At 42.8% G+C, this 15,356-nt stretch overlaps 1 protein-coding gene across 2 annotated transcripts in view; it reads left to right on the forward strand.

Moving 5' to 3' along the window:
- The window catches only part of LOC121880933 (latent-transforming growth factor beta-binding protein 2-like), an 83,975-nt gene that overhangs the window by 40,334 nt on the left and 28,285 nt on the right, over positions 1 to 15,356 (forward strand). For both annotated transcript variants that reach the window (XM_042388568.1, XM_042388569.1), the window contains exons 8-12: positions 1,144 to 1,246; positions 9,186 to 9,260; positions 13,106 to 13,228; positions 13,348 to 13,512; positions 14,992 to 15,321. In XM_042388568.1, the coding sequence (XP_042244502.1) occupies positions 1,144 to 1,246; positions 9,186 to 9,260; positions 13,106 to 13,228; positions 13,348 to 13,512; positions 14,992 to 15,321 (796 nt within the window). The remainder of the gene's footprint in view (positions 1 to 1,143; positions 1,247 to 9,185; positions 9,261 to 13,105; positions 13,229 to 13,347; positions 13,513 to 14,991; positions 15,322 to 15,356) is intronic.

The following is a 15,356-nucleotide window of genomic DNA, read 5'->3' on the forward strand; positions in this document are numbered from 1 at the left end:
AAGCCACCTGGAGTATCATGATCCATTGTAGGTGTTGAAACCAGTGGGAGAAAGCGTTGTTTTACCACAGGTATCATTACGTTCTCATCACCTTTCACTGATAGCTGTTGTCTCAAACAGGAAGTGGCTATGATTTATCCCATGTCTAGGATTTATGAGCACTGACCACACTGGTCATCTCATGTTCCACCAGTTCCCCATATGCATGTTATAAGTTAGGATGCGTTCAGAGGACAAAGGTTAAGCTTGAAATCCAGCCCATGTGGTCCCTCCTCTTGTGACTCATATGGGAAGAGTTTGCATGTTGTCTGTATTGTACTATACAGTATGGCATGTAGTGCAGATTTACTGCCCTTCGTGTGGTGAGGAGAATGTTTGGATGTCACAACAGACAAGTAGTTTAGGGAAAAAGAAGTCAGGAAGAGGAAAGACTCAAGTGGCAGTGCGTGAGCTTTGCTAATCTGAGGCTTAATGCAGCATCTGTTTGCTCGGCTGTGATAAGGCGTTCTTTTTTACTCTTAGCCTTTCAGTTTGCAGTGGCAACAACACAATGATCGACGGTAGAGCTGTTTTTGCCAGCATTATTCCTTGAACAAGTTTGCATGTGCTAGACGACAGCTCCCATTTTCTCTACTCTGGTTTCATGGAGAGCCTGAAATTAAACCTTCCAGTCAGTGATTTTTCAGAACCCCAATAGAACTGCCACAGACAAGAAGCATATAAAAGCTTTAGCCTGCAGTTTTCCCTCTTCTCTTGCCAGTATACCAGTTTGGTGTTCTGCAGAAGAATGTCCTCTCTGTTGCCTCTTGAGTTTCATAAATCTCTACTGGCCAAAAATCCAATAAGTAAGGTCTGATAGGAATCTCTCACAATTAGCCAAGTGCCTTAATGAGGCATGCCAGGAGGTTCATAGTTGTTCCTGAAACTCAGTTTTTATGTCCTCTTCCGACTAACTAGTCTCAGATGTGTCTAGTTCACTCTGTCCTTGCAGATAGGTATACACGCACACTCTGACACAAACACACTCACAGATTTTGACCTTGCCAACGCACAGGCATTTGTACACATGCAGGCGCAAACATGTAACATTCATTCTCAAAACTAATTTCTTAGATTTAACACAGATGTGTGTTGTTGTTGTAGTGTGGCAAGCCTCTGCCAGGCCTAACCAAACAGGATGATTGCTGTGGAAGTGTAGGCGCCTCCTGGGGTCTAAACAAGTGCCAAAAGTGTCCAACCAAACCAGGTAAGCCCTCTTGACTAAAGCCATCAGATCAGATCATTTTTTGTTCAGCTTTCTTCCAGTACATACTTAAATCTAATCTATTTCTAATCTGGTCTAATTCTGCTGGCATGATTTTGTGTTGTGCTATTGGTATGTTGATCTCTTGGTATTCTTGTCTTGTCATGCACATTGGTTCAAAACAGCAAGACACAGCTGGGCTCTACTTTCCTTTCTAGGTAGAGTTTCGAATTCTGAGTACTGTATTTTAAAATGTTTGGTCAGTGATGCCTGTTATATTCCTCACCAGCAGTTGTTTATGCTTGGTGGATATTTACAGCATTTATCACAGACCTAAACAATACTGATGACTGATGATGATCAGTGCATAGCAGTTTGATTAGATTCTTGAACTCCTCTGAGGCGGCTGCGTGACTTGACTATGCACCGAATTGTAAAATGAAGCTGTTTTCGCTTCCATAAAACCAAAATTGGGAAACAAATGAAAACACATTTAGCATGAAGATGAGAGCCTGGTAGATGTACCACCCACCCTGTGGGCAGAATGAGCCAGCGTGGCCTTGAAACAGCGAGGAAATGAACAGCCGCAGTCCAACTGCTTTCCCAACCAGAGCTGTGGTGGGTTTGAGAAACAGCAGCAGGACGGCTGTATGCCCACAGGCTGGGTGGGTGGTGACACCCCTCACTGTGGATAGAGACTCTGGTGAAACTGGTGGCACATGAGGACTCTTTGCTGTCATTCATTTCCTGTTACTCTTAATTTTATTACGGCCATGTCCGCAGATGTCAATTGGTTGTCAGAGTCCTCATGCCCTGTTTAATGTCTGACCTTAATCAGAAGCAGACATCATCCTTCTCTGTCTCCTCCATCTATCATAGATGCCGATCCATTCCTTTCTCTCCTACTCTCTATCTCCCTTGGTATGCCAGATTCCTGTTCTTCCTAAATCCCCGGCACGATCTCTTTTGGCTCCCAGATGTTTTCCTCTGCTTCTTTCTTTGAAGTTTGGGGGAGAAACAGAGTGAATGCTCCGCTCGCTCATTTTTGCGGTTGTTTTGGGGGGCAGCATACTGTAAGCCTGGGTCCCAGGTCACACGCAGGCAGGGAAGAAAGCATAGAGAATGAAAGAGAGGAAAAATGAAGTCAAAATGAAGTCATGTACTATGTCCCAGAAGTCTTGGAGGGAGCTTTAATAAGAGAAATGCTTTGAATTCCTCTTGAGTGTTATTGTTCTCAGTTTAGACACTTGGCTTGATCTTGAAGCCACATTCCTCCGTCATTGGCGTAGATGTTCACTTTCTTACGTATTTGACAGGAATGATATGCAACCTGGAGACAACGGCCCCTGAAAAATTATGCTGCTCTTTTTATTTCATTATGAATGGGTCAGTTGTCGGCTTGCAATATGGGGAAAAGGCATATAGCTTTATAAGAGTCTCCTGTGTCCCTTGTTGAGTATGTGATAATGATGTCATGAAAGCCCAATTTGTATTTGTGGGTGTGACGCTACCATTGGTCAGTTTATAGTTGGTTACAAAAAGTGTTGTTGACTGTGAGCAAGCATCACTACTTTAATTTTTTATTACATCTACAGAGGATGCCAATATGACCACAGTTTAATAGCTACTTCTGTTGCAGAAAGGATTTTTGTAAGTCTTGATTTACTTAAGATTCATCTTTATTATCCTATTCTAGGCCCAGTCAGGCTCCACATCACTGTCTTTATATTTGTATCAGCCTCAACTGATATAGTGAATGATACTGTATCAACTGATAAGCAGCACAGGGCTTTTCAAATAACATAGACTCATAATAAATCCCTGTTGTTGCCGTGTGTCTAAGCTGTGTCTCTCTGTGGCTGACGACATTATATAGCTGGGTATTATTTGTTATTGTACTATAAGGACTTTATGTCACTGTTGTGGCAGTAAGGGAGGAGAATATGTGTGTATATATGGGTGTATGTGTATGTGAAGGAAGCTGACGTTATGGAGGCATGAATGCCAGCATGCACCATCTCAGTGGGAGCCGAAACCCCGTAGGAGCCAGTGCCTTTAAAAGTTACATGCTGAGGATTCCTAGCCTGTAATGAGATCCAGATCAACCAGAACAGGCTGTAGTCAACTGCTTCCCTCTGGTTCTGATGATGAGGTGGAGTGGAAAATAACTTGCAATGGACCTCTGAACTAGTTTGTTATAAAATTGTGATTTTATATAGAGGCTGACATGGAGATGGTCAAAACTGTCCTCAAGTCTGAGAGCTAACCAGTGATTGGTTAAGCAAAGGGAGGATGGGAATAGGTGGGAAAGACTATTTGCATATACAATCCACTGAGTTATGAGAGGAATTTAATCCTTGAAAAGCAAAGAACCAGGATTGTTATTTGTACAATGCTGGGGATGAGTTTGGAATACATTTCTATCAGTAATCTCAGGTTCTCTTAGCCAGCTGAAGGCCTTTTGCTGTGGCCCCAGTCTGACCCATACTATAGTGTTGGCATGACTATATAATTGTGCTGGCAGCCCCTCCCTCACTGTGCATTTCACAGCTAATGGAATTCCATAAACCATTTGTCTCCCCATCTGTCATTGCTGGGCAGCTTCCCTCTTTCTGACTCTCCCTGTCTGCGATGCTGGGAGGCTTCCCAAGGAGCCAAATCAGAAGTCCCCAGGGCCTAAAGTAACCACCACACCCACAGGAGCCTTGGCTTCCTCTAACTCTACCTCTCTGGGTCAACAAGGTCATCATGATGTCACTGCCCTAGCGCTGTCTTTGCCCCGCCCTCTATTCCACCTCGCTTCTCTATCTGTGGGAGTTGTCTGCCTTTTGCGCTCCCCCCCCTCCTCTCTGTGTCTCTGTGTAATGAGGACACTGTTCTTCATGAGGTTTAGATCAATAAAGTCAGATGAGGCAAAGAAGCAGGGGGGCCCACAGAGCTCCACCACTTCCAGATCTTCCCACATGAACTCATCCATTCCAAATCTCTCATCTATTCCCCCTGACATTTAATCTGACATTCATCGAGGGTCCAAAGCCTGCGCTTATTGCTTTTTATTAGCACTGATCAAACATGAACACTTGTTAATGACCAACGAAAACCAGAGATGCAATGACTTTGCCTCAGAAATAGGCAGCAGGAAAACAGATGCATTGGAACAGCTCCAGAGCAGTTTCTTATGGTGATTAGATAGAGATGTCACATTAGTTTGACAGCATTTGATTCATTGATGTTGACTTAGTGTTATCCTCTCAGAACTAGAATGATGGAATCTATTAGCTGGGCAGCAGTGTAGCTAATCAGGGCTGAGCAGACCTTACCACTACAAGAAATAAATCCCAGTTGGAGGCAGATGGATATGAAATTTGTGTTGCATTTCTTAATTGGATACAAGCTAAGTTAAGCACATTTTTATTGGGAATGTACCGTGGCATGCCTTCTTTTGGAACAAACCCAGGTGGTTAATATTCCACAGTGAATTGGAGATTACAGAGGAATGTGGGTCTGTTTTAAATGTGTGTTTGATGCGTGTTACACTGCCATCAGCATCTTGGAGAAGGGCGTTAAGCAAAATCATCAAACTACAAACAGAGATGTAAAACTCATACTTTCGTGAATAGAAACAATGAAAAGTATGTTTTGAGTAAAGATTTAATGTTGCAGAAAAATGATATAATCTCCTCATCAAAGCTTGTTTGCTGTTGCTTCACATCTGCTGTGGGTTGGTTCTGTTGGTAAAATGTGTCACAGATACACAGCCAAGACTGTTAATGACAGAGCAAAAAAAAAAGTAGCTTATATGTTGATTTTGTTTCTGTATCAGTAGAAGGATGTTGATATTAGTCTCATGTGTCCTAACTGATTAGCCTTAGCTGCATAAGCAGGGACACATTATTTACAGGGCCTGTGATATGGACCGTGCCTGAATGGCAAATGATGCACATGATAAGGAGACATTCTGTTTTGAAAGCAAATGGCTTCCTTTTAAGCTGTTTGCTCCAATCAAGCTTTGGCTCTAAGGCTAAGAAGAGGTGGTTTTGCCATCTTTGAAACTCAAAAGACCTGAAACCCACTGCAGTGATTAAAGAGCGCTGGTTTTCTCTGTGTGCATCAGTTTATCCCATGGCAGTATGTCAGAATAAATTTCTGGAAAGGGTCCTGAGGAGGTCTTGGTTTGGGTGTTGGTTACTTTCCTATTGAGTGGCCCCCAATGGAATGGAAGGAAAGACTGTCTCGTTTTCCCGTCCTGTGGATGGCATCAGTCCGTCCTCCGTCCTCCCTCCCTCCTCCTACGCATTCTCAGGTTTTCCATCTAGTTAAGGGTAGAAGCCCAACACTGAGCCTGCCTCCCAGGGAGGTCCTTGGGCATACTGGTGAAGGGCTCTGAGCCTGTGTGATTGATAGACCAGACCTCTCAATAGACCTCTCTTAGAAGCACAGCTCCCGGGCCGGGTGGTCCACAGAATGATTGTACCAAATTACTAATTAAATATTTCTGTGCAGCTGACTATAAACTCTCTCCTTTCTCAGCCTCCTGCCTCCTTCTCTCTTTAGTTTCTCTCTCATTTTGCATAAGCTAATTTCACTTTCATATTGAAGAGACTTAAAGAATTTATTCAGATTTGATTTAGGGTAGCATACCCAATCAAGAAGCTCCAAGGAATTTGAATTACACTTTACAGGTCATGGAATTCAAGCTAATATTATTGAACAGTCTCCAGTGGAATGCACAACACAATTGAATGGAGACGGACAATAAATTAGTGAAGGGTGACAAAGTCTTTTGTTGAACAGGGCTAAATGGATAGACAACAAATGGAAGTTTCTGTCTGTACCCTCACTGGATACAGACCAGTCTGGGTCTACACTCTTTGTAACCAAGGGTGACACTAATGATGCGCAGCTTGAGCTCACTCTTGCAAGCCACTGCCTGTGTAACTCTACACAAATGTTTTCTATACAAATGTCTTTAGAAGCCAGCATGAGAACAGACACATCATTAAATTATCTGAGAATAATTAGAATACCAAAGTTCTTAGCCTTTTGTGTGACAGTAAAAATGACACGGCCAAGTTGCCGTTGATTTAAAGTCCTGGTGTTAATCATCGTTTCTTGAGGTAAATGTTCAGATTTGCTGGTACACTAACCAAAGACTCAACTACAGGGTGATTTATCAAACTTTGCTCCAAAATTACAAAACTAATTACTAATTCCAGCAGATGAGACTCTCTGCGCTGTACAATAAATGCATCCAACAGAAGGCTTTTGGAGGGCTCTTGTCAACCTCTGTATGCTGACTTTCAGCAGCTGGTTTTTAAGCCTTGCTGCAAACATGTTGCCCCCAGGGAACAATAAAGATCTACTCAACTGAACTCTGATAACAAGCATTTCTAGAACCTAGATGCATACAAGGAAATGTTTGTCAGCCAAATTAGATCCTATGTGCAAATAAAGTTTATGAACATATACTGTAAATGTGTCTCGAATATCCGGAAACATGCCAACTTTACATCACTGGACAAGTAATTTTGAAATGAGCTGTCTCTTAGATTCATGTTGAAGTTGTTACTGACTGCAGAGGTCCTCTCCTCCCTGCTAATAAGCTTTATTGAGACTCCCGGACCTCCCCCACTGGGCTTCCCTTGGCATGTGCGCCCTGCTGTCACTCAGGCCAGACTTTCCCTGATCCCATCACTGCAGGAGGGTGTGCCCACCGCCCTACCACAACAGCTCATTACTCAGAAACTTTTGAGGGGGATTAGGATGGTGTGGAGGAAGATGAAGAGGTGGGCAGACAGGAACAAGGGCGTCGCATTGACACAGTTCCCCCCTTTTCCCGTCGCCCCCTTCATACTGACCCACTTCTGCTCTGTCAACCCTCAGGTACATCGACCCTGCCTGGTCCACTGGGTCACAGCAGGACCAAAACATAACTCAGCTTCCAGGACTTCGTTCCCAGAAAGATTCCATGTGGCACACATTCCAGTCACTCCTGGGAAAATGACACAAACTTATGACTGATTGCTGGGTTTTGTATTAACTGGATATATTTACAGGATTGCTGTGTTGGCGTCTTGTGCATATCGAAAGCAATCAGAGTCTTTTAGTTGGTCACTCAGTTTGGAGCATCATGGCTAATTCTTTCCAGTTACCAACTTGCGTGGGAAGGAAAAGAAAATTTATGAAGCTTCCGAAACAAATAAAGCAACACTGGTGGTTCATTGCTTACTGTTGCTTCTAATGTCTGTTGGAATAGAAGAAGACAGGAAGAAGACAGGAAGAGATTTGAGCTGCTGTCCAAAAGGAATGATCAGGAGATCCTGTCTGGTCCTGTTTGGCCACAGTCATATCTTGCCAGAGCTCCCTGTCAATCACACAGATCAAAACTCTGGTCAGCAAACTGCTGGAGCCCTGGTCTCTAACAGTGCAACTTTTCTTCCTTTCCCAGAACACTTTGCCAGGGGAAGAGCTATGTTTTCTTTGCTGGCAAGGCAGCTGTGACTGTAGTTTCTTGCATGCGTCACCTCTGTTTTCAACCTTTCGTCGCTGTGGTAGCAATGCTGTACTTCGGTCAAATCATATTTTTGCTGGCCAAAGATAAATCCAAAGATTGTTAGTTGACACTCTCATTTGTTCCTGCTTTCTGTGAGTGGGAAAATGTTGGATACTATTTTTCGCTCTACATTTGCTTTCATTGGATGGTAATGCAACTTTCAAGTCTAATATTTTAATATAAAAAGAAATGTAACATACTCTGCCATAATATAAAAAAAATGTGAAATGCCTATTTTCCTCTGTATATATGTGCAAAACAAAATCATGTGTATCATGACCAGGAGGAAAGATGAAGCAAGTTCTACCATCATTGCTTTAATTTCTCTGAGATGTGACTGTAATCTGGACTGACTGTAACTGTGAGAAACAGTTTCGCCATGCTAATATGTCTTCACCTAAACACACACATTCCTTCCAAAATCAGAAATTTGGATCTCCTCCTTTCATCATTATATGAGGCAGAACTCTTCATCACAGTTTATGTAATGGAAAGATCTGTAACTAATAATCACCCTGTTTCTGTTCAGCGTGAACAGACCTATAGAACACACAAGATTTTTTTCTCCCTCTCTCTGTCAAACACAGATACACACACACACTCTTAAAGACGAAGAGAGACTCTCCCTTTGCCACATGATAGTCACATTGACCTCTGTACATTTAATGGAGCATGCTGGGGCTTGACTGGGTGCCGAATGAGTAATGACACACTGTTTTCAGGCCTCTTGTCACTGATAGTATGGCCGCACTGGGGCATTAACAGACACACTGTGTTATTTACTACAGCTCTTCTGTGAACCTCTAATGTATACACCTGAAGCACACTCCATATGATTTTTATTGCTTTGGCAAAACAAGCAAAAAGAAGTTTTGGGCCAATCACTTTCCTGTGCGCTGTACATTAATCGTCATTCCTAGTCTATACAGTTAAAACATTAGTCTCTTGTTTAAGTAGATTTGCACTGTGGTTGATGATAAAGGTCAGGGCTGTCACATAGGCTTCCTCAACATATTTATGATATAAGCACTTCCTTCATCTGTCCCTGGGGGTTGAGGAGAATTATAGGTAATATGATTATAAATGACGTCGAGTGTTATCGTTACATTCTGCTGGATGGCAGTGCTGTCTTATAAATGTAGTTGATGGGGATCCATTTCCATACACTCACTCTAGAGTCCCAAGGGGCCCAGCTGTGGGTCCCCTCATTTTTCCTCTTGCCAAGATGCTCACATCTGTAAGTTATATGGTCCCCTCCTAATGCTGAGCTCCTTCGTCTTCATCACAGAGCTCCCTCTGTAATGAATGCAATGCTTTGTGACAGAAAGGCACTACACTGTAAGATCATTTTGCCCCTTCTAAAGTTGTGCTTTCATTTTCTGTTTGCAGCATATGCAGTGATTGCAAATGGACAAGTGGAATGTTCCAAAGGTTATAAACGGATGAATCTCACACACTGTCAAGGTAAGTTATAAAGTAGGTTGAAGAATGCTTACAGTATGTATGTATATGATTTAACCCTCTGCATATTTGAATAGGTAGTTTACCCATCACAGAAACATAGGATTACTAAGTTTTATTAAATATAATGGCATGGATGTGATAAAAAGTTACTGCCCATATGTTTCCATGCATACTTGGACCCCTGAGGACTTCTATAAAAGTATTCCTTGCTGTATGTCTGGCTCCTATGGGAATCAGTTCAAGACTACAATTAGCCTTGCTCCAGGGTCAGAGTTCAGCAGCCAATAAGCGCATGGGGCTGTTGTCTTAATTGGTCTTTGGGGTTCTGAGTGGAGAATGGTACAGCAGGCTGCGATTATGGTAAAAGTATTATTCAGGTTGCAGACTTGTTTGTTGCTCAGCCTCCCTAAGTGTACCAGCAGATGAAAAGCTGTATGGCTGGCAGTTCACCCATCCATCTGTATGTTAAAACAAACTCAGGTCCTGCATGTACACTGTGTTTTCCTCTATCACAGCATCCCAGAGATGGCTAGATGTCAGCTGGCTGACAGTACATGAAGCAGTAGCTCTGTATACAGTCATCCACTGTAGAATTCAGACCATTTATATTTGTTGGTGGTGTTAGTTTACAACACTGGAATTAATCGACAAATAAACCTTGGTTCAGAGACATAACAAAAATGTGCTGCTTGATCTGTGAACAAGGGAAAGCACTGACAGCTGATGCTTAGACTTTGAATAACAAAATGCAGCTTTACTGACAATCTACTTGTTTAAGCTCTGTCAATGACAGTTAGGATTTATAGGTCCTCTTGATACCCACTGACTTGATTAATGGTGTCATAATCCAAAGGGCAATGCTTGCTGAAGCCCGTGGAGTGTAACAACAACAATGGTCCAATGGGCAGCTTTGACTACATCTGTAACCTCTGTAGCCTCATCCACTAGTTCAGCAAGTTCAACAAGTTTTCTGATCTGCACAGCACTATTGGCCTATTGATGTTCTCAGGTAATGATTGACCTGGGAAACATATTTTAATATAACAAAGACCTGTGGACAAGGACGTACTTATTTTCCAATAGTGTGTCAACTAGCCAACAAATGTGGAAATTTAGCTTTCTATTATTCATGCTTTTCTTGTATGATTGCTTCAAGATGTTCCTCCCTTTCAGTTGCTCATTTCTTGAGTTCCAAAAAAGCAAAGCTGACAGTTACCCACAATATTTACTGGAGTTCTTTAAAGTCTCTGTCCCGTTCAGTGGCAGCTCCATTCCCAAAAATTATTTCTAATTTCAGGTTTTGCAACAATTGCCAAAAAGGCAAAAACCTGCTTTTTCTGGGATTTTTCTCATTATTATCAGGATGGTGTCCAGCTTGCCAAACTGGGACTTCTAGTCGGCACTGCTTGAAGTGTATTTTACTGGAAAAGAGCAGAGCTTGTCTCACATTTGGTAACAGGCATGATGCACTGCTCTGCCTTATGGTGAACCTTGTGGTCAGAAACATTCACACTATGATACGATAAGATGCCCCATCAAAGCCATATGCTGATCTCTGACTTCAGAGAAGGTTCCTTATCTTCTGAGAAAGTGCTTCTCGGAAACTAGGTCAGCTGAATTGGCCATTTGTAGCTGTGTTTGTTAGATGAAAGGCCCACATAGATGCATGTGCAGTCTCTATTGTAGGCAGTAAACTGGTGCTGGGAGCAGGTCACATTACTCATACACCACTTCAAAGATGAGATGATGGAAGTCTTACATAACTCTTTTCACATTTTGGATCAGCTTAATAAAAGCTACAAACAATTTAAAAACACTTTCATTTAACATTTATCATATTGGGTCAACAGGTTGAGAGTCCTCGATGTATCTGGTTATGCAGTAGAAAGCCACTGAAAACTTTTCCCAGCAATAGCTGCTCTGGCAGTATTTTGGGAATGAGCATTCCCTATTCACAGTTTCTAAATGGATGCATTTCTGGCTCCATAAGTTATGTCTGGTGTAAGACTTCCAAAGTAGTTATACAGTACTCCCTTTGGCTATAACAGCCAATACATAATAAAGAGAGTAATGCTGCCAGTTTTCTTTACAGTGCCCATAAATAATTCTGCAGGTGTTAATGTGAATCTTGGTTTTTCCAGAAGTTAGGAGCGGGTAAGGTCATGTAAGGCCACAGCAAACTGGTTGTCACTTAGGCCAGAGTTGTGAAACTTTTTCGATGTACTGCAGTTATTCATATATGTCATGAAGCAATAAAAACAGTCATGATACAAGCTTCTGATGGATTCTGGGCTCTTACCACAATATGTCAATGAGAGCAACCAAGCATAAATTCAAAAATGATGCTGAGATTAGTGCTGGCCATGACAGGTTGTCATGGAAGTCAGTTTCAATCCCAGTCAACCCACCAGCAGACTGTAACAATAGCACTAATCTGGGACTCAACCAAACCAGGGATTAAAGACCCCATGTGATGAAGACTGAGCCCAATACTGACCTGAACTCTGACCAGAAAGCATGCTGTTAAAACTAAACCCAAGCCCCCACAGCACCTGCATACAGAATACTGTTGTTTTTAGGTTTTAAAGTGTTAATATCAGCAGAGGCAGGCATGACATCTGCAGTCTGCTTCATTGTCTTCACAGCATGTGCCCCATCCTGGCTCATCCAAACAAATTGCAGTGACAGGTCGCCTTTGCTTATAGAGAAACAGGCTTGTTTATACTGTAATGGCATAGAAGCTGGATGCTTTGTGATTGTAAGGCCAGGTTCAGTTTAAATGTATGTGTAAGAGTGATAGAAAAGTGCAAAGAGAAACAAAGAGCCACTGAGATACAAAAGAAGAAACAACTGCAAAGTAAACAACAAAGAAACATTGAGGCGTTCCCTGGATTTGCTTCAGTCCACAGAATTTATCAGCCTCAATCCCTTATAAGCTCACTTTTTCCAGCAGGAAGCAAAACAACAAAACAAGAGCAGATTAATTAGAATTGGGAAAATCTGTGGTGGCAGGCTGTCGGGTTCCAGTCATCAAAGCAATAGGAAAAGACCTAATGATGTACTCTTTGTTTAACACGGTAGAACAACAAACTTTGCCTGGTCCCAGTGTGATCGCATGACTAAGCGCCTGAAATATGTCCCCCTATGCTCCTGCCTGGCACATTAACTGGCTTGCTTGCCTCCATTTGGCTTAGTGACTCGGGAGCTGTTGGAGCAATAAGCAAACACTCTGCTGGCCCCCGTATCGCTCCAGCACACGGTTTAGGCCAGACAGAGGGAAAAAACCTCTTTATGACTTTCACTCATTGACGTAAGCGGAAGATGCTGTGACCTTATTGGACACTGTAACGGAAAGATGCGGAGGAAGAATGATTATATACAACATTCTACTATTTCCTCAGTGTGCGCCTGACTGTCCAGCTTTCAAAGTCAAGGTTACCACAGCTTTGAGAGTTTATAATATCTCAGTTATTTTGAGTGCATTCTGGTCTGCATGTGTTTCCCTTGTGTCATCACTCCTCCTTGGTTTTACACAATTGTGCAACCTAAAAGTTTCCATATTTCATTCCCTTCCAACAGCTGGTGGTTTTGACTACATGATCAATTGCAATATTTTGTCACCTTTCAAGGTGTAAATTATTTCTGAAGCCTTACATCATTGCTGGTCTGCAGACCTGAAAGCTCTAAGAGCTCTTAATCCGATATTGATACTTGTATGAAGTTTAGTCATAGGGGTTCAGTGGGAGTTCAAAAAATTCTTGTCAGGGGAAAAACATGACTTCATGATATTTCCATAATCTGAATGTACTAGATACTACATGACTGACGTGGTGCATGTTTCACAGACATCAATGAGTGCCTGTTGCCTGGGCTCTGTAAGAATGCTGAATGTCTCAACACTAAAGGAAGCTACAGGTGCACATGTAAACCAGGCTACATGTTAGACCCTGCCAGGAGCCACTGTGTTTGTAAGTATTGCTCATTGTCTGTAAAACATTATCTATCTGTAAAACATAATCTAAGGTTGAGATCATTTTGCTATGTATTGCATTGGTTTATGTGATGGATGTATCAACTTTCTTTCCAGCGGACAAGGCGGTGTCAGACCAGAGGGCATTTTGCTACAGATCAGTGTCAGCAGGCACATGTTCTCTGCCACTTTCTCAGCACATCACCAAGCAGATCTGCTGCTGCAGCCGAGTGGGCAAAGCCTGGGGTGCTGGGTGTGATCGCTGCCCTTTGCCAGGAACAGGTATAACCACCAAAAACTCCTCTACTACACACACAGTTTAAATTCTAAGACTTGTCTTTTCCTCAATCTGCAAACCTAAAGTCCGTTTCTGGTTTTACTGGACAGTAGTTGCTGAAGAACATCTTGCAGGGTTATACGCTTTTGCAGATATAAAATGTCACGTGTAATCTTACGCAATGTCTAGCAGTGATAGTGAAAGAACAGGCAAAGAATATTTACCACTCAGTCACATTCTGCTGTCTGCCAGGCGTGTAAAGCAGTTCAAAATAACCAAATGTGTTTGAAATGGATAGGGACCAAAAACATAACAGTTTTCATATTTTGGAGACTACATAATAGTGGGAGTCAGTCTTGTGTTATCACTCCAACCCTCAGAGAGAAACCCCACTAATAGACCGGCAAAGCTTCACAGCAGAAATAAATAGCTTGGCCAAGTGAAACATGGGAAGTAGGTTTTTTTTTTCATACCGATCTAATCTTCAAAGTCTGAGAGAAACAGGCTGGTTTTATGGAGTGTCTGTACTGGCCAGTGATTCATGGGGATTGTCATAGATCAGATATCACAGACACAGACCTCCATGGTGCTGCTCAGCCAGGACTGACACAGTACACAGACACACAGCCTCTGATTCCTCGGACCCTGGCTTTTGTATGGCCTGACAAGCTGTTAGAGCCGTGTTCTGAACAAAGCAGGCCAGGCCCATTACTTGAGACTCCGTAACAGGAGCTTGCTGACTTTCATTCCATATTTACTCCAGTTTCTCTGATGTGGCTCCTGATCATATATAGCCTCATTTCCCTCCACTTTAAATTCATCATTCAGTAGCCTATCATATCCACATTTCCTGCATTTACACAAGCATTTACAGCGACCACATATCTGTCATTACTCATATCTCTATTCCAGACTCTTTTGGCGTAGAGTTGCTGGTTTCAGGTCAGGTAGGGGACACAGAGCTTCTCACTTGTAATGGATTCACCATTGCTGAGGTTTGCCGGGCTCAGACACAAAGAGGTGCAGTCTCCCTCCTTTTATCTAGCCAGCCAATCCTCCATTAGCCTCTCACTCGCACGTCTTTACACCAAAGAGTTCAAAGGTCATTCGGTATTACATGATGCTCTACTTCCCTTGTTGGCATGGCTGTTTGTTTTAGTGTGCAGATATCCCCCAATCTTTCCAAATCCCCCCGCTGGTAACCCTCTGTGACAGCTGTCACTGGCCTGCCAGCTAGCTAGTTCTGCAGCAATAATAGCTGAAACCCAACCTCGTCATTCATAGCACACAGTAAAGCATAGCATGCTCAACATAACAGTATTACACGGATGGCTTATGGTATTGCTGTGAACATCAGACAGAAACATGAGTTACAATTATATTCTGGCAGCGTTTCGTGTTAGCTTTAGGAGCTCGAAAGCAGGATACAGAGGTAATGTTTTCCATGGTTTATGGTTTGCTGTTGTGTGTTTCCTACAATGCAGACCATTTCAAGGAGATCTGCCCAGCCGGTCATGGATATACCTACTCGCGCTCTGATGTGCAGATTTCTCTGAGACAGCTGGAGCACGGTGTTCTGCAGAGCACAGGAGTGTCTTGGGAGGAGCAGAGCCCCACCCACTTTCAGCCTCCATCCTCCCAGCCCTCACTGCAGCTGCCCAGCGGGCCACAGTATCCCAGCTACCCACAGACTCCAGAAATACCTCAGTACCCTGAGTATCCAGAGACACCGCAAGCACCCCAGTACCCTCTCACTCCACAGGAGCCAAGTCATCCCTCTCAACCAGCCATAGAGACACCTACACAGCCGGAAGGTGAGAATAAAATGTTTGGTACATTGCATCTCTGC

Source organism: Thunnus maccoyii, chromosome 16 (genome assembly GCF_910596095.1).
Source record: "Thunnus maccoyii chromosome 16, fThuMac1.1, whole genome shotgun sequence".
NCBI lineage: Eukaryota > Metazoa > Chordata > Actinopteri > Scombriformes > Scombridae > Thunnus > Thunnus maccoyii.